This window comes from Genypterus blacodes, unplaced genomic scaffold, assembly GCF_046128005.1.
Source record: "Genypterus blacodes isolate CSIRO-AG114 ecotype Tasmania unplaced genomic scaffold, CSIRO-AGI_Gbla_v1 ptg000193l_1, whole genome shotgun sequence".
In the NCBI taxonomy this organism is placed as follows: Eukaryota; Metazoa; Chordata; class Actinopteri; order Ophidiiformes; family Ophidiidae; genus Genypterus; species Genypterus blacodes.
The window spans coordinates 62501-88120 of NW_027466993.1; the positions used below are offsets into that span (position 1 = coordinate 62501).

Sequence of the window (25620 nt, forward strand, 5' to 3'; positions counted from 1 at the left end):
CTCTCTCTCTGCCTCTCTCTCTCTCTCTCTCTCTCTCCCTCTCCCTCTCTCTCCCTCCTCTCTCATAAATATTGTGTGCATCACTGCTCATTAACAAATCCTCAACTGAGTCACAATTTGCCCATGTTTTGTTACGTTCCTTTATTGACCTTCTGTCAGCTTCCACTACTCTTTATCGACTCCTCCTCTTCCTCCTCTTCCTCCCAGACATCATTATAAGTATATAAGTCAAGTTTAGTTGAACAGGTTTAGTCCCAGAAGTCCTGAGCGAATCCTAGAAGGAAGTGAAAACCTTTGGTCAACTCTTTGGTTTCACTTTGTGTGCGTTTGTCCTTGTGTTTGTCTTTGTCTCCGTCTCCGTCTGTCCTCCACTCCGTATTGTTTTCCCAGCCTTTCATGCTCATATTGGCCGATCGCCTCACTATTTTTCTTCACACATCTTCCTATATTATTTTCCTTTCCACTCTCTGTCTTCAGGGTTCATTTGGTCTTATTGCTGTTTCTGGACTCATGATGCTGACACACACACACACACACACACACTCATACTGTGAGATCTATATGTGTGATGCTAGATAAATAACAATATAGAATTTATTGGAATCAGAGCAGCAGCCTGGTTACTGCTCATCTCCTCTCAGTCACTCGTGTGTGAAATGTCTCTTTCACAGGAAGAGGAAGCCGGCGCCTTACACACAGATTCCCAGAGGACTCACAGACGCCAGGAAATGCCTTTCAAATCTTTGGCAAAGTTTCCTCACACATTTGCATGTAGAACAGCAGAACCTGAGGAAAAACTTCAACTTGACAAAATGAGAAGATGCAACTATTTCCAGCGTGATGTTTCTGTATATGTTGAGCTTCAAGAGAGGAAGGTGAGGCAGAGGAGACTGTGTTCTCTGTGATTAATGAACTCTCAGACTCCAGGATACGTCTGCGTCTGTGTATTTATCTGCTGTGTCTTTATGCAGCGGCGCCGTGGCTCAGGCGCGGGAACGCTTCCCATGTTCCTCGTCTTCCTCATTACCCTGCAAAGATTCTCCCATCGGTCATAGCAAACGAGATAGACGGCAGCACATCAGTCACACACGGCCGCGTACAGTAACGTGTCTTAATCACAGCGACTTCCAGGTTTGTTAAGACGGGCCGCGTCTTTATTATGATGGCACACATTCCCCTGTAACATCGATCACGCCGCGCCAGGCACGCCGAAGCCTTATCGCGCCATTGTTTGCATTAGACGCAACATCAATCACGCACCTCGTGTTTGCTCTTTAAGATAACGTGAGTCCCCATGGATGTGTGTGCGATCATCCATCATACACAGAAGGTGTGTCAGAGTGGATCCCATCATCACAGGACGTCCATCCAGCGGGTGGAGGACGCTGCGGCCCAGCAGGTCCGGCATCTCCTCTGCCTGGTCACGTTCTCCGGCTCCTCCTCAGGGAATCACAGAGCGTTCACGGGTCAGCTGGGCTTTTAGAATATTCCAGTTTGGCCCCGAGGTCATTCCCAGCTGGAACGTGCCTGGAACTCCTCCACAGGGAAATGACCAGAATAGAAAGATCTCACTTTGAGTTAAGGTGCTGTGGGAGATTGTCTTTGTCCTGCTGGAGATCTTTGGCTCTGTTGTGTGGACCTGTGGACCTGAGAATAGACTTTGATAGAGAGACTTGATTTGATGTGACATCCAAACATCTCAGCTGTCTTCCTGGTGTCTGAGCTCCTCACCCCTCCTACGGGTGAGATCTTGAGCCCTGACATCCTGCAGCTGCTGGTCGCTGAACATCAAATACAAATCACAATCCCCAAAGCCGGTGGCCTCGTCTGGACGTAGATCTCCTGGTTCCATTAGCTGCACATTTTGAAATCGATTCTAAAGCGAGAAAGCGCGTGGAAGCTTATTCAAGAGTAATAAGTTCTATCCTAGATCTATTTAATGATCTGGCTGCACTTTTGAAGTCTGAAGTCTTTGAAACTCAGCAGCACTAAGTTGCATTAATCCAACTTGAATGAAGATGAAACAAAAGCTCAGCGTCTAAAAGCTCCTGCCTGTTTCAACACCAAGCAGAAGTTAAACCGATGTGGTTTTTGTTGATGGGATTTAAATCCTGCGCTGTCACTTTGAACGCTGGCGGAGGAAAACAGCAGAACCTCCGCAGCCGTAATGATGATGTCGCTGTGACATCAATCACCACCGACACTAAACTGATGATACCAGGGAAGCTAAAGGAGTTTGACAGTGATGTATAGTTAAAAACCAGCCGCACTTTGTAGCTCCTTATTATGGCATAAATATACATATATACTGTGTGGAGAAATTTGAAAAGACATCCAAACACACACACACACACACACACACACACACCCAGTCGGATGTCCTTCCCTCTGAGGCGTCATTCCCATGAGGTCACTTTGGATTTGCATGGAGCGTCGGCGTGTCCGAGCCATTCGTCACCGTCCAGGCCGGACGCGTCTTTGTTATCTAAGCCCAGGAGGTGCAGCATCAGTAACCACGGCGACATACTCTGGATGGGCCGTGTGACACATAGAGACAGGGGGGACCTGATTTATCGGCCACGTCTTATATTCAGAGACAGCACAGTTACCGTCCCCAGAGAGAGACCAACCTCATATGTCTTCATATATATGGACGGACGCTGGTCTCTAAGGGGACCGTGGTCCTCTGGAGGGAGACAGCGAGCGAGCGGAGACGTCTCCCTGCTTTGGTCTTACACATCAAAGGGGGACTCCTTCTAGGAATATTTTCTCGTCTTCATTGAGACATTTGCAGTGAAATTAACATTTAAGCAGACAAATAAGTCGTCTGTTACATCATCTACCGTGCTCGCTGTGTCCTTGTGTCAATGTCATTACGGTACACCCCTGCACACACACACACACACACGCACATTTGTCATGCTGTCACAGAGCACACACACGTGCACACAGAGGCAACAGGAACAATGAGACCAACATGTTCAGTCATCACAGAAAATGTCACAGAGATGGCATGCAATTATAAAGGGGTGTGTGTGTGTGTGTGTGCGCTTGTGTGTGTGTGTGCGTGTGTGTGCGTTTGTGTGTCTGTGTGTGATTTGATGCTGGATATACTGTAATTATATTTAGGGCGAATTAAGCAAACTAGTAACACAACAGGATCCTAATTAAACAGAATCTATTAATTTATCTCCTGATTCTTCATACAGTCGTCGAACAGGAGAGACAGAGATGAAGACAGAGAGAGAGAGAGAGAGAGAGAGAGAGAGAGAGAGAGAGATAGGGGGGTGGAGAGAGAGAGAGAGAGTGAGGGAGAGAGAGGGAGAGAGAGAGAGAGAGAGAGAGGGAGAAATAAGTAACAGGAGGACAGGAAGTGTGTATAGGTCCTTTACATCTCTCTCTCTCTCTTTCTCTCTCTCTCTCTCTCTCTTTCTCTGGGGGAGACAGAGAGAAAGAATAATTGGTTTTGTGGATTGTGGATTAACCAATTAAAAAGTCAGACACTTTGTTTAATAGCAGAACATTCTTATTTGGACTCAGTTAATTAATTCATTTTAGCTCATAAGGCTTCCATTAGCAATGCAGAGAGAGTGTATGCCCCCCCCCCCCCCCCCCCCACACACACACACACACACACACACACACACACACACACACACACACACACACACACACAGAGACACACACACACACACACACACACAGGAAAAAAGTTCCTGTCCCTAGGCCTAGAGCATCAAACATACTACACACACACCGCACACTCTGTCTCTCTCACACACACACACACACTCCTTAGTTCACCATGGTAACACAGCTCTTATCAGTGTTACTTGGTGTCTCTGATCCCCTAAGTTTGCTGACTGTTGCAGTTTTTGTGGTTCATTAAAATGTAGCGCGAGTGTGTGTGTGTGTGTGTGCGTGTGCGTGTGTGTGTGTGTGTGTGTGTGTGCGTGCGTGTGTGTGTGTGTGTGTATGGCATGGTTCTTATCTCTATAACAAAGAGTACAGAACATGTAAAAGTCGGCAGATATCAATTTAGAAGTGGTATCTAAAATGAAAGAAGCTTATCAGGGAGAATTCCACACTAAAGTTCATTTTGGGCCGACATGTGGAATCGTTTATCACACTTACTGGCTGTCAGTCTCTGTTTGAGGCGCAGCAGCGGTGTAACGTGGCCACCATTGTGTGTGTGTGTGTGTGTGTGTGTGTGTGTGTGTGTGTGTGTGTGTGTGTGTGTATACAGTGTTGTCCAGTTCCACAGTGTTGAGACCTCTGAGATGCTTGATCGTGTGAGCGTTCTTCCACCCAAACCCCAGGCTGCAGCTCTATTCTGCAGCTCTATTCTGCAGCTCTATTCTCTGCCTCCCTGACTTTCAGCTCCATTCATCAGCCAGAAACCACAAACCAGCACGTCCCCCGTCTGTTCCTTTGCCTTTTTTGTAAGTTTCCACTATTAACCGCTTAGATTAACTTTGATGTGCGGATTTGATTTGATTTGATTTGATTTGAACAGCAGAGAAAGTTTGAGCCTCAAGAAGAGAGAACATGAGCGATTGGTGCCTTCGCTTCTACTGAGGCTGGAGGAAAGAATGAAAAGGGAAGTCGAGAAAAGGGAGAAACGTGTGTGTGTGTGTGTGTGTGAGAGAGAGAAAGTGAGTGAGAGTGGTTGAGCGATAGAAAGCTATAAAAGTCCCATTAAGCTCTCAGCGTTGATTGCTCTACAATTAAATGTCCATTTTCTTTGCCTTCATAGAAAAGGTTGGCAACTTCACTGGAGCAGTTGGTTAACGGTGTGTGTGTGTGTGTGTGTGTGTGTGTGTGTGTGTGTGTGTGTGTGTGTGTGCTCTAAGTTGCAGTGTGTTGAATGGTGTTGTTAGGCTCTCAAGCACACACATCAGGGTGCCAAGTTCCAGACTCTCATTGTGTGTTTATCCTGGACACTGACACAAGGTAGAGCTGTTCAACAACACACACACACACGCACACGCGCACACACGCACACACACACACACCCACCAAGCGGAACATGAGGCTTTTTCACGCTGCGCCCTACAGAGCTGGACTCTAAACAGACGGTAATGAGGAGGCCCGGCCCGGTTCAGTCCAGGACCTGAGTTCATAAACTGCACCCCATCCAACTACAGGGAAATCTGTTGATCTATTGATCGATTCAGACCAGGTTAACTGCTTCAGCTCTGAGGGGAAAATCTCATCCTGGCAGTCAGCATCACATATAATACATCCTTTTAGCCTGACAACAAAATTGAAGCACAATCGTCGTCTACTCGTACTCGTTACCTAACTTTGCGTTCTATCAAATTAGCCGCTCTCTCCTCGTCACTTAGTGGACGAAGCGCTTCACGGTGTCACATGGTCTGGCACATTTCAAACTCTTCCTGCCGCCGCCGCCGCAGCAGAAGTGCCCTGATCACAAACATCAGTCTGCGTATTAAAGCCGTGTAGCTACAAGCGCTAAGTGCTTAGATTAGCTGCTGAAAGCTTGTAAAGCTGCTAATGAAATTATTGGGATATGCTTTTGCTGATTGATGAACGTCTTCAGCCGGTTAAGTTGCGCAACAGCTGCTCGACTGATTGGATTTGTGATAATCGCAGTCTTGCTCGACCACTGGATTCTCCATCTGTCATCATCCAATTGTTTGGGTTGTATTGGTTCGTGTTCTGCTGGTGTAAACTTGATGAATACTTGTGTTTGACTTAATAGCACATCTTCTGTTTGCTACGTCCAATTTGCTCTGTCCTTATTTATATTCTATTGCTTTTCTTTGCTGGAAACTCTTTATTTCTGGATGGTATAACAACTCAATCAGCCCCACTGGGACCTTTTACTGTTATTTACCGCTTGTTTCTTGTGCTTTGTGTTCGATCCATAGGAACCTGAATCTGCTGCATTAGTTCTGCTTGGTTCCGCTTCTCTGTTGTTCCTTTACTTTCCCTGGATTCTATTTTTACCAAGTACAACCAGAGAGAGCTGAGAGCAGCAAACTGTGGGGGCTTTTATCTCAAATGTTACACAATATAGAGAATATTTGATTTAATATGCAGGAGGCTGGAGAAGTGCTTCATACAATGAGACATTCCATTATAGAGAGTCTAATTTGACTGTTTAGAATAGTAAATACAGTAAACTGTCTCTCTCTCTCTCACACACACACACACACACACACACTTGTATGTTGTTGTTGTCTGTTCCTCGTTGTAAGCAGAGGTGTCGTATAAAGGTCTACAGTTTTTTGACTATAGGAACAATAAGTTGTAGATTTAAATCTCCCATCATTCCCGTTTCCTCTGCCTCTCTCTCTCTTCCTCTCTCTCTCTCGCCCATGAATGCTGAGCAGGACATCAAATATTCATATCACATCACACAACTCACACTCGCTCCTGCACAGGGATGCACACATACAAAGCAACACACACTCACTCCCGTCTTCTGTACTCTGAAGCACACACACACACACACACACACACACACACACACACACACACACACACACACAGCGCTCATTCACATGCTGAGAGGGAGAACCGGCTTAAACCAAGGGACCATGAAAGTTTAATACACTGGTTGTCCAACAGATTCTCTCTCTCTCTCTCTCTCTCTCTCTCTCTGCCATTAAAGTTTAAACCATACGATGTCAAGTGGATTCATTTTATTGAGCTGTTAGTAGAACCTGTATTTTTACTCTCCTTAAATATTTAAACCATATTCATATACCAACACACAGCCAACATCATCATCATCATCATCATCATCATCATCATCATCATCATCATCAGCCCGCTGTAGGTGTGTGTAGCTGTCAGGGCCCTTGGCTGTTACACAGCTTCGTATTTATAAACAGCGACGGCTGTAATGTGGCTCTTCATCAAATAGTCCCTCAGGCAACAAAGCTTCAGGCCACGGCCGTACGTGCGCACACACAGACACACACACACTTTTGTTCATTAAAAATACAATATATGAGAGAGAGAGAGAGAGAGAGAGAGCTGAGGAAGTATGAGGTATCAGACTCTGAGGGGTCAGAGTGTGTTCGGTTTGCGACTGAGAGAGAAGCGTTATCACAGACGTGGTGACAGCGTGTCATTTCTGTTGAGCACGACATCTGTCAATGGACTTATCTCGCTCAGACAGACAAAGAGAGAGAGACAGACAGAGGGATGGAGTGGTGGAGAGAAGGTGAGACGGGGGGGGGAGAAGGAAAGAAAGGCGGCTCAGTCCGTCTATCCGACTCAAGGGTTTCACAGAGGAACAGACGGAGAGGACAGAGGCGAGACGGAGTGATGACGGAGGGGAGGAGGGCGGGGGGGGTTGGTTGATGGACTGAGAGGAGTGTGTGATGAGTAAAAGGCCCAATGCCACATTCTTCACTTTCCATCCCAGGTGGTTAGTCCAGGTGGGGTCCTGCTCTGTAATATGTGTCTGACTCCTCTCCCACTCTGTAGATTGAGTTTGAGTTTCTCTAGGAAAACACTTACACACACACACACAATATATAGAAAAGCTTTACTCCCCCAAAAAATCCATCAAATCCATTTATTGTGTGTATGAGGTCGTGCTGCAGCTCAGACTTGGTGGCTGCTGGAGTGTGTGAGTGCAGATTCATGCTGTTTACTTTCTCTCAGTCTTTGTTTTCACTGGATTCTTTTTTAACAAATGTGAGCGAAACACTGAGACGAGTACAATATGGACCAGTCCACCACACACATTCATCCACCTCTGAGCTCCAGCTGATGGTCTCCAGCTAAATAAACAGGGCCAAACTGAGAGAGCAGAGAGAGAGAGAGAGGGCGTGACAGCTGTGAACCAGAGGAACCAAGAGCACAACTCGGATTCCAAAAAGAGCCTAAAATCAAAATGTCTGCTTTACCCGGGCTTTCAAATCAGGCCGGAGGTACAGAACAGGAGCAGGTTCACTCAAAACATACATCCACCAAGGCAGACAGACAGGCAGGCAGAAACAGACACACATACACACACAGGGCTCAGGCCACAACCCAAAAAACACAATCAAGCAAAGAACAAAATGACGCACAATACACAAAATGATCCAACAGGGCTAGGAGGAGAAGGTGGTGGAGACAGGTGGACAGACATGTGTCTCCTTATGCACCAGCAGGGTGGGAAGAACCCCTCACCCATCATGACATCACAGTGAACAGAGAGGAGGAGCCACAAACTGGATACAAGTTCACCAATACAAGTCAGATTTGCACCAAAATCTTGGATGGCTCTAAAACCATGTATTCTATGCGATGCTGAGTGGCACAATGAGCTCAGCAGAACAGTGTCAAGTCGTATTCCCTAGATTTCCTTTCTACCATTCCTAGATGTCGCGTGGTACAGATTCCTGGCGTTCCCCGTCTCCGTGCAGAAATTCATAATATTCTACAAATTCGATGACAAGTTAGTGGCCTGTTATTAATACTTAAAGGAGGCTGCCCTGGGACATGCCTGTATTTAATTAATGTGATATCCTCTGCCTTTGGTAGCACCAGGGGTCTTCACACAGTTCCAGGGGCCATGAATAAGATTGGTGGCGCGCTGGCCGGCCGTATCCTGACACCGTCATAAAGACTGACCTGGGACGTGCCTGATTAGAATTACTTTAGCATCCGCAGTGGTCATTCCAAGGGGCCACAGCTTGGGACTCGCCCGACTGTAATTAGAAGCCATAACATTAATATCCGAGGAGGTTAACCAGAGGCTGTCCGTCCTACAAGCTGCCTGAAGGAGGATGCTTTAATATCCAGAGGGGTTATTATGAGGGAGAAGAGGGGTCCTAACGTGAGACCAGGATCACCCAGAGACACGGCAGCGTAGAGTGGATGAGAGCCCCAGAGGGAGGGGGGTCATTCAAGGGGCGGAGCCGTGATGAGGCTGCCTGTCACACACACACACACCAGGTTAGAATTATAATATGGAACACCCTGTACAGTATGGGAGGGGGGGGGGGGGGAGAGAGAGAGAGAGAGACAGACAGAGACAGAGAGAGAGACAGAGAGAGAAAGAGAGGGGGGAGAGAAAGAGAGGGGGGGAGAGAAAGAGAGAGAAGAAAGAGAGAGAAAGCGAGACAGAGAGATGAGAGACAGAGACAGAGAGCGAGAGAGAAAGAGAGAGAGACAGAAAGAGAAAAAAAGAGAGAGAAGAGAGAAAGAGGGGAGAGAGAGAGAGAGAGGGAAAGACAGACAGAGAGCGAGAGAGAGAGAAGGAGAGAGAGGGACAAAAAGAGACAGAAAGAGAAAGAGAGAGTGGGAGGAAGAGAGAAACAGAGAGAGTAAAGGTATTAACCCTTTCACTCCATCTCTATTTCTGCTATAGGTGCAGTCTTTCTCAGCATTATAGCATCGCTACATTCAGTCTGTCACATTTATGAAAGGAAATGTAAACGTTGTGTTCCCGCGACTCGGTGTGAGAAAGAGTGAGAGAGACGCACAGAAGGCTAGAGAGAGAAATCCATCACAGATATCTGAGCAACAAGCAAACAGAATGGGAGACAACGTATATATATATATATATATCCAGACAGACAGACAGACAGACAGTATATGAACACTGTCACTCTAGCTTGTCCATTCATTTTTCAGTCTCTTTCTTTCTTAACCTGCTCTTAGATTCCATTATGGAATCCTCTGCTTTTCATTGTGAATGTGAAGAGACTGAAACATCACAGATACACATCACCTTCTATACGAGCTACTAAAGCTCAGGAACGAACGGATTGAAGCGTTCTCGTTTGACCGTGTCAGTCTCTAACATCAGAGGTCGTCAGGTGTATCAGGTGTGACTCAGCTCTTCCAGGGCTGAGACGCTTTTCCTTCTGTCCATTATGTGCTATACAACACTGCCATCTGGTGGCAGACTGTGGTTCCTCCCAGCTGTGTTGCATTACAGCGACTCTCAATTCCAGTGAAATATTGGACGTGTTGACACTTGAACGCTGTTTAGCCGAGTGTTTGATCGTACAAACAGCAGATCCAGTTTGGTAGAATATAGATTGTTTTAATTTAATAAAACTACAGCACAACCATCTACAAATCACAGTTTATTAACCCCGTCAGGTACTAAAAACATGATCACAGCGTGAGGTTTGTACAAACGTTGGCTCCTGGTTCCTCCAAGCTCACTGCAACTCAACTGATCAATACTGCAGCTGCGTGTGAGTCAGTGTGTGCACTGGGTGGTGTGTTCTTACCCTCCAGTGTGCTTGTGTGTGTGTGTGTCAGTCCTCCAGGAGTATGTCCAGCTCCTCTAAAGGTAACCTGAGTCGTAGCTCTTTCTCCGTCATCAGATCTACAAACTCCTGCAGATGCTCGGGGAACAGCTGCACCGCATCCATGTACAAACCCTGATCACATACACACGTGAGGGAAAATATGTACACAGGTTAGAGAAGAGACACACACACACACACACACACACACACACACACACACACACACACACACACACACACACACACACATACACACACACACACACACACACACACACAAACACACACACACACACACACACACACAGAGGAATTGAGGGCTGAGAGTCTCACCTTGTCCCAGGGGACGTGCTGCAAAGCTTTATAGAAGATCCCTCTGGCTTTGTCCACATGCCCATCAGACACCTACACACACACACACACACACACACACACACACTAGTTCATTATATTAGACTGAGGCTGATACTTCTGCTTTAATAACACAATATGTTGCTAATGACAAATAACAGTCTGATACGGCCGCAATGTCAAACCAGAGCTTGATGAGTGTGTGTGTGTGTGTGTGTGTGTGTGTGTGTGTGTGGGTGTTTCCCTGTCTCACCAGGAAGTGCATGTACATCCTCCAGAGTAGAGGACAGTGAGCGCCTGTCTCCGTGGCGATGGTGCTCTCAAACAGGCTACGGATACGGTTGCTGAGGCCGTTCTCTGGCAGGACGGGCAAGGCGGCGCCATGGCAACAAGACCTGCAAAGGGCCAACGGGGTGGAAAACAGAGAAGCTTCATTATTGCCACGTGACACAAAGGTGCACCTACCCATGATCCTCTCTGCTCTTTACCTCACTGCGGCATCCACCAGCTGCTTCCTCTGTTGCTCGGCAACCACGGAAAACAGACGCGGCACCACACTGACGCTGCCCCTGGCAACAGAGTGGAAAAAGCGACGTGCCCGGCCAGCGCTATGGTAACGGTTCTCCACCTGAGACACAGATGGGGTCAGAGCTGTCGAACCCAGAATCCAAGAAGAAGTAGAAGAAGAACAGAGGACACACACACACCTGCACATAGGCGCTCCACAGGGGGGCGCTGCTGGGCCACGCAGAGAGCAAAGAGGTCAGCGTCTCCCTCAGTCTCGCCAGCGGAAACACGCCGACGCTGCTGTGATACCTCAGGAGCGCCACCTGCTGCACAGCCAAAGCCTCACACTCAGCGGCCAGCCTGCCACAGCTGGAGTCAGGCTTCTTGTCTGCCGTGTCGGTGCGATGGCGAGCCTCCATCTTCTCCCTGGCCTGGCTGTAGAGCACCACAGCAGCCTGGACGCCCACCGTGAGGTACTGGAACAGAGCGTAGCAGCCCACCAGGCCGCTCAGCCTCAGAGCCTCGTCTCCGTCTGAGGAAGAAGGAGATCATAGAATGAATAATCCTCCTCACTTCTACAGCAGCTGTTGTGGTTCCATGACACGTTTGTACCTTTTCTTTTGGTCTCGGTGTCTCGGTCCAGGAGGGACAAGCTGGACGTCAGCGCCTGCTCATAGCTCCGCCTGGCTTTCAGGATGGAGACTGGAGAGAGGGGCTGTGAGGATGAGGAGAACGAAGAGGACAAAGAGGCTCCTTCTGCCAGCCTGGTGAGCACGCACACAGCAGGGGACGCCGTCACATCAGTCAGTCCTCCTCCTCCTCCTCCTCCTCCGTCCTCCACCTCCAGCTGGGCCCACAGCAGGCAGAGCTCACAGAGGGCGGAGTTACTCAGCCCCTTGGCTCCTCCCATCCCCGCCGCTGTAGAGAACACTTTGCGAGCCTCGTCCAGATTACCCAGCAGCCACTCCAGGTGGCCATATTCCCGCCACAGGCCCAACGACGAGCGGTTGTCCGGTTCCTTAAGCAGTCGCTTGGCAACCCTCTTGCTGCTCTTACTCTGAGAGCGGAGACGCTTTTTGGCAGCGCCGTGCAGGCAGCGCAGGACCTGACACACCAACACACACACACACACACACACACACACACACACACACACACACACACACACACACACACACACACACACACACACACACACACACACACACACACACACACACACACACACACACACACACACACACACACACACACAGTTAATCTCTTTTATGGAATCAAAATCAGTCAAAGTTGAACCGAACAGGCAGAGCGAGTCGCACCTTGAGCTTCTCGTACTGCATCCAGCAGAGCGACAGGGCTGCTCTGTGGCGGGGGGGCAGGACGGGCTGCACCATGTTTAACACATTGGTGACAAACCCCTCCCCCTGCTTCCCAAGCCCCACCCACTTCCGTGAGCCCTGCAGCGTGGTCATGTGACCCACAGAGTGAATCCCCAAGTCAGGCAGATCAATGGAGGTCAGAGGTCGCTGGAGGTTGTTACCTGGGGAACGTTTTTATACACAGGGTTCATATGAGTTTGGATTAGTTTCTGCTTTCAGTTTGTTTGGTAGAGTTAGTTTGATTCTGATGTTCCTGTTTACCCTGAGTGAGCAGAGAAAGATCATCCAGTAACAGGCCTGACTGATGGGGGGCAGCAGAGAGCACAGAGTCCACAGGCAAGCCCAGGAAGGACAGGAAACGCAGAAGAAGACGGAGCCTGAGGTCTGCTGAAGACAGACAAAGCAGTGATGGACCGATGTCATCAAACAGCACCTAGAGATGAAGAAGAGAGAGAAAGAGGTCAAAGAAAGGCTCCACTCATCCGTCCCTCTCTTCATTCGTCCCTCCGTCCCTCCAGCAGCTGGTACCTGTCTGTCCGGGTCTTCACAGTCCTCCTCTGACTGGCCCTTGGCTTTGTCGGGCCTCCATGGCAACCAGTGAGCTGCTTCACGGGACGACTCCACATCCAGCCAGATCCTCCACCTGGGCTGGTCCCGATCTTTCACCTCCTCCTCCTCCTCTTCCTCATCTTCTTCATCCTCTGTGCGCACAAAAACATGCACCAACATAAACACAGAGCTCAGTGTCTTGCTGTGGTTGTGGTTGTGTGTGTGTGTGTGTGTGTGTGTGTGTGTGTGTGTGTGTGTGTGTGTGTGTGTGTGTGTGTGTGTGTGTGTGTGTGTGTGTGTGTGTGTGTGTGTACCTGCACTGGGCTGTAGCCACCCTCCTCGCTCCTGTTGGTGCATCCAAGCTTTCCAGCCTCTGGCCCCCAACTCACCAATCCTCGCCTCTCCACTGTCCCAGAACGGCTCAAAGAACTCCATCTGCGCACACACACACACACACACACACACAGACACACAGACACACACACACACACACACACACACACACACAAATCAGTGAGGTCTCAAACAATCAAATAATATCTTCTATATCAAATAATCTATTATCAATAATCAGTTTAGGTGTGTGTGTGTGTGTGTGTGTGTGTGTGTGTGTGTGTGTGTGTGTGTGTGTACCTGCTTCTTGGTGGACAGTTGTTGCACACTGTCAGGTTTGTAGAAGGTGAAGTCCATCATAGCCTGGAACAGAGACACGGCCTTCTCTGACTGACCGGACTGACGCAGGAAGTGACACTGCAGGGTGAAAATATCTGGAGGGAAAACACGGGAACACTGAACACCTCTATGTGCTGTTCAAGCTGCTGCCATGGAGCCCATGGGCAGCAGAGTGGATAGAGTTGTTGGTTGTTTGCCTACCCAGCATGTCCTCCTCGGTCCATGGCAGGGCCGGATGAGAGGCCATGCTGCCGTCCCGCACAACACTGAGCGTGCTCAGACATTTCCCATAGGCAGCGTTGACCTTTGACACAGTGAAGTTGCTGAAGTAACTCTGGGTGAACAGCAGGTATTCCCTCCACAAGGGGGCACTGTTTGGGTGGAGGAACACCTGTGGTACGACAGATAAACACTGACTATAGCATAATGTTCATAACTATCAGCGTGGATCACACTGAGTGACGACAAGCGTACCAGTTTCTTCCATTCTTTAGCCAGAGCCGAGGGCTCCCACAGTTCTTGGCAGATCCGGAGCCTCTCCAGCTGCAGAGCGATACAGGTGGGGTTGGTGGCCACCGCGCGCTCGGCGATGCTCAGCTTCTTCTCCAGGACCGCTCGGTAGGAAGACTTGTGCCGCTCGGCTGAGTCGCCGCCCTGCCGCTCCTCCTCACCTCCGAACGCGGCCGCACTCTGCTCGTCCTGCAGGGCGACAATTAATCATCATTCTAAAGCTTGTGTGCAAGAAGAACTTTGATCACTGCAGCATCAATACACACACTCCATATACGCAACAAACACAGTTGAGCCTCTTTACCTGGAATCTAATGTAATCGATCCACAGCTGAGTGTCTGCTGGCTGTTCTCTGAGGCGCCTGTTGAACTCCTCTGTCCTTCCAGTCAAGAGAACGCCGCTCTGCCCCGTCTGGAGCTCCTGCTTCTGCTGCTCTGGCTGCTCCTGCAATCCTTTCCCCTGCAGCCAGAGGGCAGTAGAGGAGTCGTAGACGCCGAGTGGATTTACTGTTGATGTCGGCACTCTGTCACCTGAAATCAAGGGTTCAATCAAAGGTTTAAGATTAGATGTAACTAGTAAAGGTGAGGTTGTGGGTCAGAAATGTTCAATTCTAGGCAAACATCGGCTTTCTTTTCTCTAAATTCCAGATCGATCCCTTACCTGTTTCTCCTCTCTTGCCCTCCCTCTCATCACAACCCAGGGGGAGGAAGGAAATGGAACTGACGACCTCAGTGCTTTCAGGAACTGTTGGTAATGTAGGCAGGGTTGGCTGGGACCTCAGCAGCTGGCGACTGGCTGTGGAGAAGTATCTGTCCGCCGCTCTCTTCTTGTCCCCACCTTTCTGCTTCTTATTTGACTCCTCCCAGCTGATTTCCTGTGTGCGATGATTGAGACCCAAAGAGGAGCTGCCTTTCCTCCTGTATCTGCAACAAAGACTCAGGATTGTCTTTATCAAAGTCATTAACAGTGACACATTCTTGTCAATAAACAACCCTTGGGTGAGATATCCACTAAGAAATAGTGTGTGTGTGTGTTACCTAGCTACATCTCCTCTGTACAGCGACTTGTACGTCCAGTTGGCTGCATCGGGTTTACGATCGACACAAAACGGCCTCTCTGTGGGCGCCTGGAGCTCATCCAACCAGCAGAAGTGACTCGCTATAGGAGCAGCCTGAAGCCTACAGGCAGGAATGGACACACACACACAAAGGCATGAAGAACAAGAGCTGCAGACAGTGCTGCAGACAGTCAAACTATGTGTGATGTAAGCATGTTGTGTGCTTCTACCTTTGTGCCTCCTGCTCCTTTCTAAGGTCACTGGGGTAGACGGTGTCGGAGTCGGACCCAGTGCTATCTGAATACTTCCCACTCCTCCTTTTGTGTTTTTTCTTCTTCTTCTTCCTCTTCTTCTCACTCTTCTTTTTCTTCTTCTTGGGTGGCACATTTCCCTCCTCCTCAGAACTCGGAACCCTGTCGACACTGAGGATTATGGGGCTTAAGTGAGGGCTGATGGTAGTCAAGCAGCACACAGTTAACAACCTTTACCAGAAACATGTATTAGAAAATGATTGATTGTATAGTTTTTGTAGTTACTCAGTAGTTGTACCTTGACTCCTTTTCATTCGGCCTCTCGCTGGCTTTATCTAAAAAACGAGTGTGAAGAGAGAGAGCCTCCCCAGTCTGAAAGCTCTTATTGGTCAGCCAGTCTAATTCTACAGAGAGGAGACAAGAAGAGAGATGAGAGAGAGAAGAGATTCATTTAAGTGTCTCATGTTGTGATCCATTATATATGAATCAGTTATGACTGAAGGCAAACACTTTGTACACAGAATGCAATGCCTGGTGAATTCTTGCTTTAATCGCTCATAAAATGTGATTTGATCTTCATGCATAGTCAGGTTCAACTGGTGGTAAAAGTGGCAAAATCAAAAGTCTTACATAATAGCGCAGAATTTTACCGTAATCTTTATTTTAACTCTAGCGAGAATGATATAAGGTACATTCATTAAATAACTTCAATAAACGCATATCCGAGCCAGACAGTCAAGTGAACGTCTCATTAAGTGTCAACGCCGCGCGCACGTCGAGTTAGCTCAGATCAGCTAGCTGGAGTGCTACTACAGACAAGGACACACGCGAAAAGTCACAGAAACGAAACATCACAGGACTGGAATAACATATCAAGACGATGCAGTGTCCGGTTCCAATTACCTTTGGGCGAATCATCACATTTGTTAGTTGATTCCCCTGCAAAGGCTGGAAACAGCGCCATGTTTTTATGTCGCATGTAAACAGTCGCAGGAATGTGACGTCACGTGATCTCAGCCATACTAATGCAGGGGAGCTACAAACTAAAACATGTATTTAGAACATAAATCACGTTTTATTAGCATCCGTGTTACATGGGTCAGAGACAGCATCAATATACTGTTTATACATTCAATTCACTTTTAAGAGAAAACAGGTTTTGAGAATTTAGATTCCCTGAATAAGAAAAAGAGACTCATACTTGCAGGTGAGTCATCAGGATGAAGAGCAGGTACATCAACATGACAAAGCCACCAAAAACCCTAACAAACTCTTTGGCAACTAAAGATCAGATTGCGTTCATCTCCTTTCATGAAACTAATCTGTATTGTTGTGGCGTATCTTGCCTTGATGTGTCACACAAATAGACCAGGAGACTTCCTTTAAATGTTTAATGCAAAATCATAAAATTACAAAGTCCATTAGAACATTCAGCTGTACTTTCTAAGGTACTATGTGCAGTTAAAAAACGGTTGCTTCCAATGTTAGTGTTGCTAATCAACAAGTTAGGCAGATCAATGGAGGTCAGAGGTCGCTGGAGGTTGTTACCTGAGGAACGTTTTTATACACAGGGTTCATATGAGTTTGGATTAGTTTCTGCTTTCAGTGTGTTTGGTAGATTTAGTTTGATTCTGATGTTCCTGTTTACCCTGAGTGAGCAGAGAAAGATCATCCAGTAACAGGCCTGACTGATGGGGGGCAGCAGAGAGCACAGAGTCCACAGGCAAGCCCAGGAAGGACAGGAAACGCAGAAGAAGACGGAGCCTGAGGTCTGCTGAAGACAGACAAAGCAGTGATGGACCGATGTCATCAAACAGCACCCAGAGATAAAGAAGAGAGAGAAAGAGGTCAAAGAAAGGCTCCACTCATCCGTCCCTCTCTTCATTCGTCCCTCCGTCCCTCCAGCAGCTGGTACCTGTCTGTCCGGGTCTTCACAGTCCTCCTCTGACTGGCCCTTGGCTTTGTCGGGCCTCCATGGCAACCAGTGAGCTGCTTCACGGGACGACACCACATCCAGCCAGATCCTCCACCTGGGCTGGTCCCGATCCTTCACCTCCTCCTCCTCCTCTTCATCCTCTGAGCACACAAAAACATGCACCAACATAAACACAGAGCTCAGTGTCTGTGGTTGTGTGTGTGTGTGTGTGTGTGTGTGTGTGTGTGTGTGTGTGTGTGTGTGTGTGTGTGTGTGTGTGTGTGTGTGTACCTGCACTGGGCTGTAGCCACCCTCCTCGCTCCTGTTGGTGCATCCAAGCTTTCCAGCCTCTGGCCCCCAACTCCCCTGTACAGCTGTACTTTCCTAGGGACACATTTGTACATTACTGAATTATTCACTTTAGAATAGTATGGGCCTCATGAAATACGAGTCATCTAGTTTATCTTCAGCTCTAACACAGATAATAATGGAGAAGATTCCAGGTGTATGTCATTCCACACACTCTCACCCGCCCAGGCAGAGGATGGAGGAACATAGACCACCTGGCCCTGATGTATTACATCATCATTACAGGCTCACAGGGGCATTATTATCTCTCATTTTATGATTACAATGGGATTAAACAGAACAGAAAATTAAATGAATCGACAGCAGACGCACAGTGGAGTACAAAATAAATGATGTCATTACATTTTGTTCAGAGCTGCCACCCATGTTTACACATGTTTACACATGTTGGGGCATTGCTGCATCGCCTATCTCTCTGTTTTTTTTGGTTTCCAGAGACAGGAATTTTTTTTTTACTCTGGCCCGGGATTGGAACAGGAGACGAGATCTTTTTTCTGTGGGACAGGGCAGGAGTGAAAATCCACTCCTGTGTCATCCTCTCGTCTGGAACCTACCACGGAGACGGCGAACTGCAGCTAACGGATCATCGTGTATTACAACGAAGCGTCAGGTGACGTCCCGTCTGCTTCATGGTTCAAGTGAGTTGATCGTTATTTCTGATGGAGGCGCGTTAACGTTTCCCCTGAGGAGGGTGTTGGTACCGTAGTGACCCATCAGGGGGCGCCAGAAACCCCTACAAGTCAACCTGGTTGTCAGCGGGCCTTTGTCTGGCCCTCCTAGTTACGGTTGCTACGCTCCCCGCACTAAACAAATCAACAAAACTCGAGCTGACTCTTTAACTCCCACACCGACACGTTCATATAGATGAGTTAGTCTTTAGTAAGGGGTTCAGTTAATATGTGAATAGTTAATATGATTACCTTCTAGCAGCCGTTTGACTTTTTTTCTATGAGTTTCAAATATTCAGAATAAATGTTGACAGCTTGCAAAGTCTGAGCAAAAAAAGTATTCAAACCTCATGTAGGCAAAAAGGTTGTGCTAAACTAGTTTGACACGTTTACATAATGCATACTATATCATTCAAATGGCTTCCTGTACATGCCAATCATATTTACATGGGCCCAAAAGGGTCATCCTAAAGCAGTGCTTCTCAATTGTTTTCTGTTTTGTAAATTTACCAATGGAGATGTAATGTTTTTGTGTATTTTTAAGAAATTACTCGTTCATGTTTTTGTGTTTTAGTTTAAATGTAGCTTGATGTTTTATTTTAGCGCAGAGAAAATAAATGAAACCTTGTGTCTGTCACCAGGTTGAAAACGTATATACGTTTTGGTTTGAAATTTCACCAGCAACAACTTCATTTGTTTCTGATCTTGTATTTATATATATTTTTTTTTTTTTGTGTGTTTTTTGTTTTGTTTTGTTTTGTTTTTATTAAAAAGGGGCAGGTCTTTTATTTGTATCATGGACTGTACAGCAGTGAGTGTATGCATGTCTTACCTTGACTTGTAAATGAAGTCCATTCGTCTATCCTTCTGGACACACATCTCTATGACTTTGGTGTATCTCCTTTAAGTTTGAAAGAAGTTTTAAAATAATTAAATTTCTATCGACCAGAGGACAAATATTTTTTTATCATTATTAATAAGCAAGACACGGCAATAATCTGTAAAATATTCAACTTGGCACTATGAGACAGCTTTTCAACTTAAAGATTAAATTAAAGCAATGTAACGTGAAGTGATAAATAATATTTTCCACCAACACACTAAATAAATCAAATGAACTTTTGAAATATTCAACACTATTAAATTGATTTCATTCCCTGGTTGATGCACTGACAATCCCCTGCTCCTTTCCCAAAATAAACTTATAAACTTATAATAAAATTGATCTAGCTCTCCATCACTGCCTCTGAGATCAATGGTTATCTGAGAGGCAGTGCTTTATGAGCCTCAGGTACATGATCTCCCCTGTCATCAATCATGATGATCATCATCAGACAAATGGACGTGAAGACGCGTCCCGGCTGTCTCTCTTAGCGCTGACGAGAAGTGATTTTAAAACATAGTTTAACTGTAAATTTACGATTGCCCTCACACACAGTACATGCACAAACACTGTACCTGCCATGGCGACCAAGCAAACACTGAGGATACTGGGAGTATCTGAGGCAGATATGCCACACATGCAACACATCTCCTTCAGACGGCGACTCCGGTTTCTCCTGCTAAGCAGTGAACTCCAGTCTGGAAGGAGACCACAAAGTATGAGAATAACAAAGCTCTTTTTTTGTCTTGTAAAAAGCATTTTGGCATGATGACCTTCCCTCACCATTTAACTCCCCGTGTCCTATCCTGCCTAGTCGTCCAATCCCCACCGGCCAGGGGACCGATGTCATCATAGTCCTTAACACCAATCCCACAGCTTCTGCAGACCGAGCCTCCAAACCGAGCCCTTTTTCCTCCGCGCCCTGTTGGATAATCATGAAGTATGTATTTCAAAAATGCTCTTCAGAGCCTCAGGACCCCCAAAAAGTTGTTTTTCTTCTATTTTTTTTCTTCCCAAAAAATAAGGGGGTAGATGTTATGCTGATCTCCATGTGATATCATCACCAGTGTGTCAACCCTAAATCAATTCCTGTTTTGGAGTCTTCTGGCTGTCCAATGATTCAGCTAAAACTAAAATGATAATAAAACGACTCTGGCACCCAACTGACACGTGTCAGGAACACATTTGAAGTGCCTACTATGTCTACTACATGTGCTGTAATGCTGTGTGTGGCTGTGGATTATTCACTATTAGGCAACATGGCGAGACATGACAGCCCATCGTCTCCAGGTAGAGGGAATTGCCCTGCAGGTGTACTGTCTACAGCATGACCTTGTACAATCGCCCTGAGAAAGGACCTAGGATCAGTGTCAGACTTTTCCAGTTTTTGCCGAAATTGCCGAATACTGAGAAGCTTTTAGTGTTTCTTTCCTCGTCCATTTTCTTCTCACTATGTGAATGTTTTAAATAATAACAGAATATGTTGTGTTTATGGCATCACCACTGGTACTTTGGGACCGATGTTGCTGATGTGCTGGAACGATAGCACTTACAAAATGCAGTTTAGTTGGAGATACTTGTTTGCAGATTTATCTGGAATCGTCCGGAAAGGTTTTTGGAAATTAACGTAAAATACTGTGGCATGATGAAACTTTTCCTTTTTCCTTCTTTTATTCCAGGAAGTCTCAACACTAACGTGTCTTTTCTCTAATGTGACCCAACAGCAGCCATTTTGTGTCCCTAATGCAAAATTGCATAGAACATGCGGACTGGAAGCGCAGTGTGATTTGTTTGGAGCCAAGAAGAGAATTGTACAGTGACACAGTGACGGACAGCAACAGCATGAGACAGGAACGTATCAGCGCTGAGAGGTTACGTGTTAACTTTCTCTTCATTGTCTGCAATTTGATAAAACGCCGCACAATGACAACCAATCATAGCTAATGAGCTATTAGCGACTATGAGCTATTTTCGAGAAGAGACTGCTCGAAAATTCCGAGCTTTAAAGTATAAAATTACATTTATACATTGTATTTATAACATTGAGCATAATTTAACAATTTCAAGTTACACCAAAAGTCTTCGTTAAGCTGTTGAATATACAAGAATATATACCTTTCAACAGTTTTACAAGCGAGCCTCGGGTAAAAGTTGAGAAGCTGCTTCTTGCTGAGTCAGTGTGAGATTCATCGGCAAATGCGCCCCTCCCCCCTCACGTCACTGCGCGCTTCTGCGCACACTGTTCTGCGCAGCAGGACCACGGCGACTCTGACACTCCAGAGTTTGAGTGATGGAAGGGCAAGCGGCCATAGAGGGGGCCAGTCCATTTCCGGGGGGGGGGGGGGGCGCAGCGGGAGAATGACAGAGAGAGACAGAGAGGGAGAAGGACAGAGAGAGAGAGAGGGAGAAGGACAGAGAGAGACAGAGAGGGAGAAGGACAGAGAGAGGGAGAAGGACAGAGAGATGGAGAGAGGGAGTTGAGTTTTAAAACAACTTTTATTTACAGGTATTTATAAACCTAACACTTAAACTAAGACATGCCAGTTCCGAGGCTCCATCATTTGCTTAAAACTAAAAACACAAAGACATTGAGCAAAAACATTGAGCAGAAAACGCTGTGGAAGAACCAGCCACCAGCAGCTCCAGCCCCCGCTGACTGTTCCACATCTCAACACTCAAAACATTTCATAGAGCCGGAGCTCGCAAACACCATGTGGTCTCCCTCTCTGTGTTTCACCCTGAATGAGACCTCCAGGGACTGTGGGGGCGAGTCAAGAAACATGAAGACCTGTCTCCTCAGGGACTGGACTAAAGCTTCTACTGCTGCAGATCAAAGCCCAACACAGAGAAGAGAGAGCGACTCAGTCCCTTCCTTCACTCTGTGATCAGACTTTGTTCCACCTGTTGGGGCGTTTAGAGTTCAAGTTCAAACTCAGCTGAGCTCAAACCAGTAGAACTGGAAACGCCTGTGTGCTACTGGGTCAAAGGTCACAGCTGATTCAGTTGGACATTCATCAATGTTCTGTATATTATTGCTGCTCCAGCTTCAGTGTATGAACTTGTTAGAGGGAATAAATTAGAGCTCGTCGGGATTTTGATACAAAGTGTGTTTGTATCAAATCTCTAAAAGACAAGTGAAAGACTCATTTTACTCTCCTGACTAATATATGGTAATGCAAACTGTTCAAGAAACACACACATACACACACACAGGATGTGTTCTCCAATTTTTAATCCACATATTTCACACAAAATTTCACCGAAACATTTAATTTCATTCAGTGGATAACAAATATTTACAGAAAGGAGCAGGAGGAGCTGCAGGAAACTGTAAAAGGCTGCATCTGGGAAAGGGCTGTGTGTGTGTGTGCGTGTGCGTGTGTGTGCGTGTGTGTACTAACATTACTTTCACATTACATTACTAACATTACTTTGCGTGGCTCACAGTCGCTCACAGTCGCTCTATGAATCAGTCACTTCTCAGACTCAGAGGATTTTGTCGTACCACAACCCAACATTTGTTAACATTAGAACGTTTGATTGACATCAGTCAGTGATGAGTTGGCAGCATGTATGTATTGATTTATTGATCAACAGTTATTAGATCAGATCAGTGTGGGTGGATTGTTGTGTTACAGCAGGAAGAAGCAACGAGAAACATCACAGACAAATATGATGTCATCAATGAAAAAGCAGAATGTGAAGAAGAAGAAGTCAAAGTAAAGACGGCAGATCAGATCATCTGGACCTTAAATGACAGAGAATCATTACACATCAACTCCAGCAGGTTACTCAGGGTGACTGACAGCTGAGATGATCAGAGGGGCGGAGTTTCTGCCGCCATCATTATGACAGGGACTGAAGAATGGGTGGAGCTTATGAGTGAAGGAGCAGCCAGTGAAGGAGAAGATCAGCGCTGCAGCATCCACGTCATAGAAGGAGACCAGACCCTCCTCATAGTCCACAAACACGCCCACTTTCTCTGGCTTTGACTTCACACTCAGAGGGACAAGGGAGTCATCACCAACAAAGTACTCATTACTCCCCAACCAAATAGTCCAGAAACCATCCTGAGGGCTCAGTGTGATGACTCCCTTCCTCTGGCTCGTCTCTCTGGTCACTCCTAACTCCCACTCAGTCTTTCCTTTGACCTGAACCTCAAAGTAAAACTTTCCTGAGTAGAAACTCTGCTTTCCTAAAACATTAACACATGGATAAAATCTCTGTGGGTTGTCTGGGAGATTCTTCCACACATCACCAAAATGAACTTGTTTCTCATCATCAGACACGGTGAGTCGAATATGAGCTGTATCAGGATCCAGAGTCACGTCCACTGCAAACTGCTGGATCCTCCTCAGCTCCACCTTCAGCACCTCCAGCTCCTCTGCTCCTCCTTCAGAGTCTCCATGAAGTCGGCCTGGCTTTTCTCCACAAGCTGCTTCAGAGTGGTGAAGACCTGATGTTCATCTGATCTCTCTCTGTCTGCAGCTTCCATGCTGACCTTTGCTGATTGTTTCATCTCCTGGATCTTCAGTAGCGTCAGCTTGATCTTCTGCTGAAGTTCAGCCAGCACCTTCTCCAGCTCAGACTTCTTTCCTTCATATTCCTCTTCCAGAGGAACAAACTCATGGTTCTTGTGGTCTAAAACAGGACGGATGAGGCACACGCAGGTCTGGTCGGTCCTGCAGAAGAGCTCCAGAGGTTTTAGTTTGGTTCCAGTGAAGACGTATCACTGAACCTTTGGATCAGTGAAGACCTCCAGGCAGATGGAGCACAGGAACGGATCATCTGACTGCAGACGGCTGGCAGCAGACATGTCTGCTGAGAACAAAGGAGACAATGAGGGACAACAACTCTGGAACGACACGATCACTGAGAGTCTAACAGAACTAAGAGTCTGGAACCACAGCAGCAGCTTTAAAGCTCCTCAGTGATCAACATCTGATTACATTCGGGATTACATAACGGGAGGCAGTAGTCGAGTGGGTAGAGCTTCCGCTTAAGAACCGGGGGGTTGCCGGTTCGAGTCCCTGCCGAGGTGCCCCTGAGCAAGGCACCGGACCCTCAATTGCTCCCCCCTCTGCGAAGGGTGGTAATATAATGTAATGTAAGTCACTTTGGATAAAAGCGTCTGCCAAATGATCGTAATGTAATGTACATTCAAGACACAAACAACACAACAGCCTGTATGCATGATGTCATATTTGACTCTATGATGTCATCATGAGGTCCTCACAGCTTGATGACCTCAGAGCTAAGAGAGACTGAATTCAGTCAAGACCCTTTTATTGAGAGAGAGAGAGAGACAGGGAGAGAGAGAGAGAGAGAGACCTCCAATTAATTGACCTAATTCACTCCTCTCTCAACCAAGATCTCTCAGTTCACCAAAAACACTGTTGTTCTTAATACTCTAATGATTGATTGATCGATCTACTTGTACCTCATATTGCCTATTTTACCTCAGGGTCTACGTATAAAGTTTAACAACAACAACAACAGTAATAATAATATGACCTTCCCTCTCTCTCTCTCTCTGATAAAAAATGATCTCCAAAATGTCTTATAATTGTATGAGCAATGTCATGTAAAATGTTTGCTTCAATAAAAACAAATAGCAAAAAAAGTTAATGGACTGAATTCTGTCTTTGATCTTTGTCACTTTCAGGGAGTTTTGGAACAAAAACAAAGTTTGGATGAGGTCATGTCAGCTGTTTGTCTTGAAGTGGTTTCATGTTTGATATCAAATCTGAAAACAAACCACGACTAAAGTGTCCATCCTCCATATCACACACAAACACACAAACACACACACCAAATCCCTCCTCTGAACCAAGTCTGAACATGTAGCTACATCTCTCTCTCTCTCTCTCTCTCTCTCTCTCTCGCTCAGTACATTCCAGTATCTGGCAGTCATAAGATCAAAGTATCTCAGGGGTATTTGGACCACAGCCTGAGTTTGACCTCAGTATTACAGCCGCTCCTCTGCTACATTCCTAAAGTCTTTATCAAGTGTTACATCTTTGTAATGAGCTGCAGTGACCAACAGGTTTTGAGTATCAGAGATGCTGACCTAAATCTCTGCTCAGGATAAGACATGTACAGTATTTTGAAAAGATTTGATAATGTAAAGTTCTTTTCTGAACTGTTTTAATAAAGCCAAAGGTCTCAGTTTCTCACATTGTGGCTTTTTGAAGGCCGTGAACACAAAACATCACAGATTCTTACAAAACGCATGAAAGCTTCACCGTAACAGAAACAATCCAAACCCAAACG

General features: G+C 46.5%; 1 protein-coding gene and 1 long non-coding RNA gene across 3 annotated transcripts; both read right to left on the bottom strand.

The window, feature by feature from the left end:
* Positions 1-9684: 9684 nt before the first annotated feature.
* nrde2 (NRDE-2, necessary for RNA interference, domain containing) lies at positions 9685-16501 on the bottom strand. 2 transcript variants are annotated; one of them, XM_076169189.1, is made up of 19 exons: positions 16416-16501; positions 15811-15916; positions 15492-15683; positions 15242-15382; positions 14865-15127; positions 14508-14734; positions 14168-14392; positions 13895-14084; positions 13655-13788; positions 13336-13456; positions 13001-13173; positions 12734-12905; positions 12413-12633; positions 11706-12198; positions 11294-11625; positions 11075-11214; positions 10840-10981; positions 10569-10640; positions 9688-10367 (listed from the first exon to the last, which is right to left on the bottom strand). In XM_076169189.1, the coding sequence occupies exons 1-19, from the start codon at positions 16489-16491 to the stop codon at positions 10242-10244; spliced, it is 3546 nt and encodes a 1181-aa protein (XP_076025304.1). In that variant the 5' UTR covers positions 16492-16501; the 3' UTR covers positions 9688-10241. The 2 variants fall into 2 exon arrangements, with proteins under 2 accessions (XP_076025305.1, XP_076025304.1); XM_076169190.1 differs by lacking the exon at positions 15242-15382 and having other exon boundaries at positions 9685-10367.
* Positions 16502-17687: 1186 nt separating this feature from the next.
* On the bottom strand, positions 17688-20322 carry LOC143015263 (uncharacterized). Its single transcript, XR_012965412.1, has 4 exons — positions 20131-20322; positions 19923-20045; positions 19297-19365; positions 17688-17811 (listed from the first exon to the last, which is right to left on the bottom strand). It is a non-coding gene; the product is annotated as an uncharacterized LOC143015263 (long non-coding RNA).
* Positions 20323-25620: the final 5298 nt, after the last annotated feature.

Bases quoted from the DNA above. Each gene is read 5' to 3' on its own strand.
- nrde2 (XM_076169189.1), bottom strand. From the start codon at position 16,491: ATGCGACATAAAAACATGGCGCTGTTTCCAGCCTTTGCAGGGGAATCA. The intron at 15,917-16,415 runs GTAATTGGAACC...TCCTCTCTGTAG, and splicing joins ATGTGATGATTCGCCCAAAG to AATTAGACTGGCTGACCAAT. The intron at 14,735-14,864 runs GTAAGGGATCGA...CCTTGATTTCAG, and splicing joins GGGCAAGAGAGGAGAAACAG to GTGACAGAGTGCCGACATCA.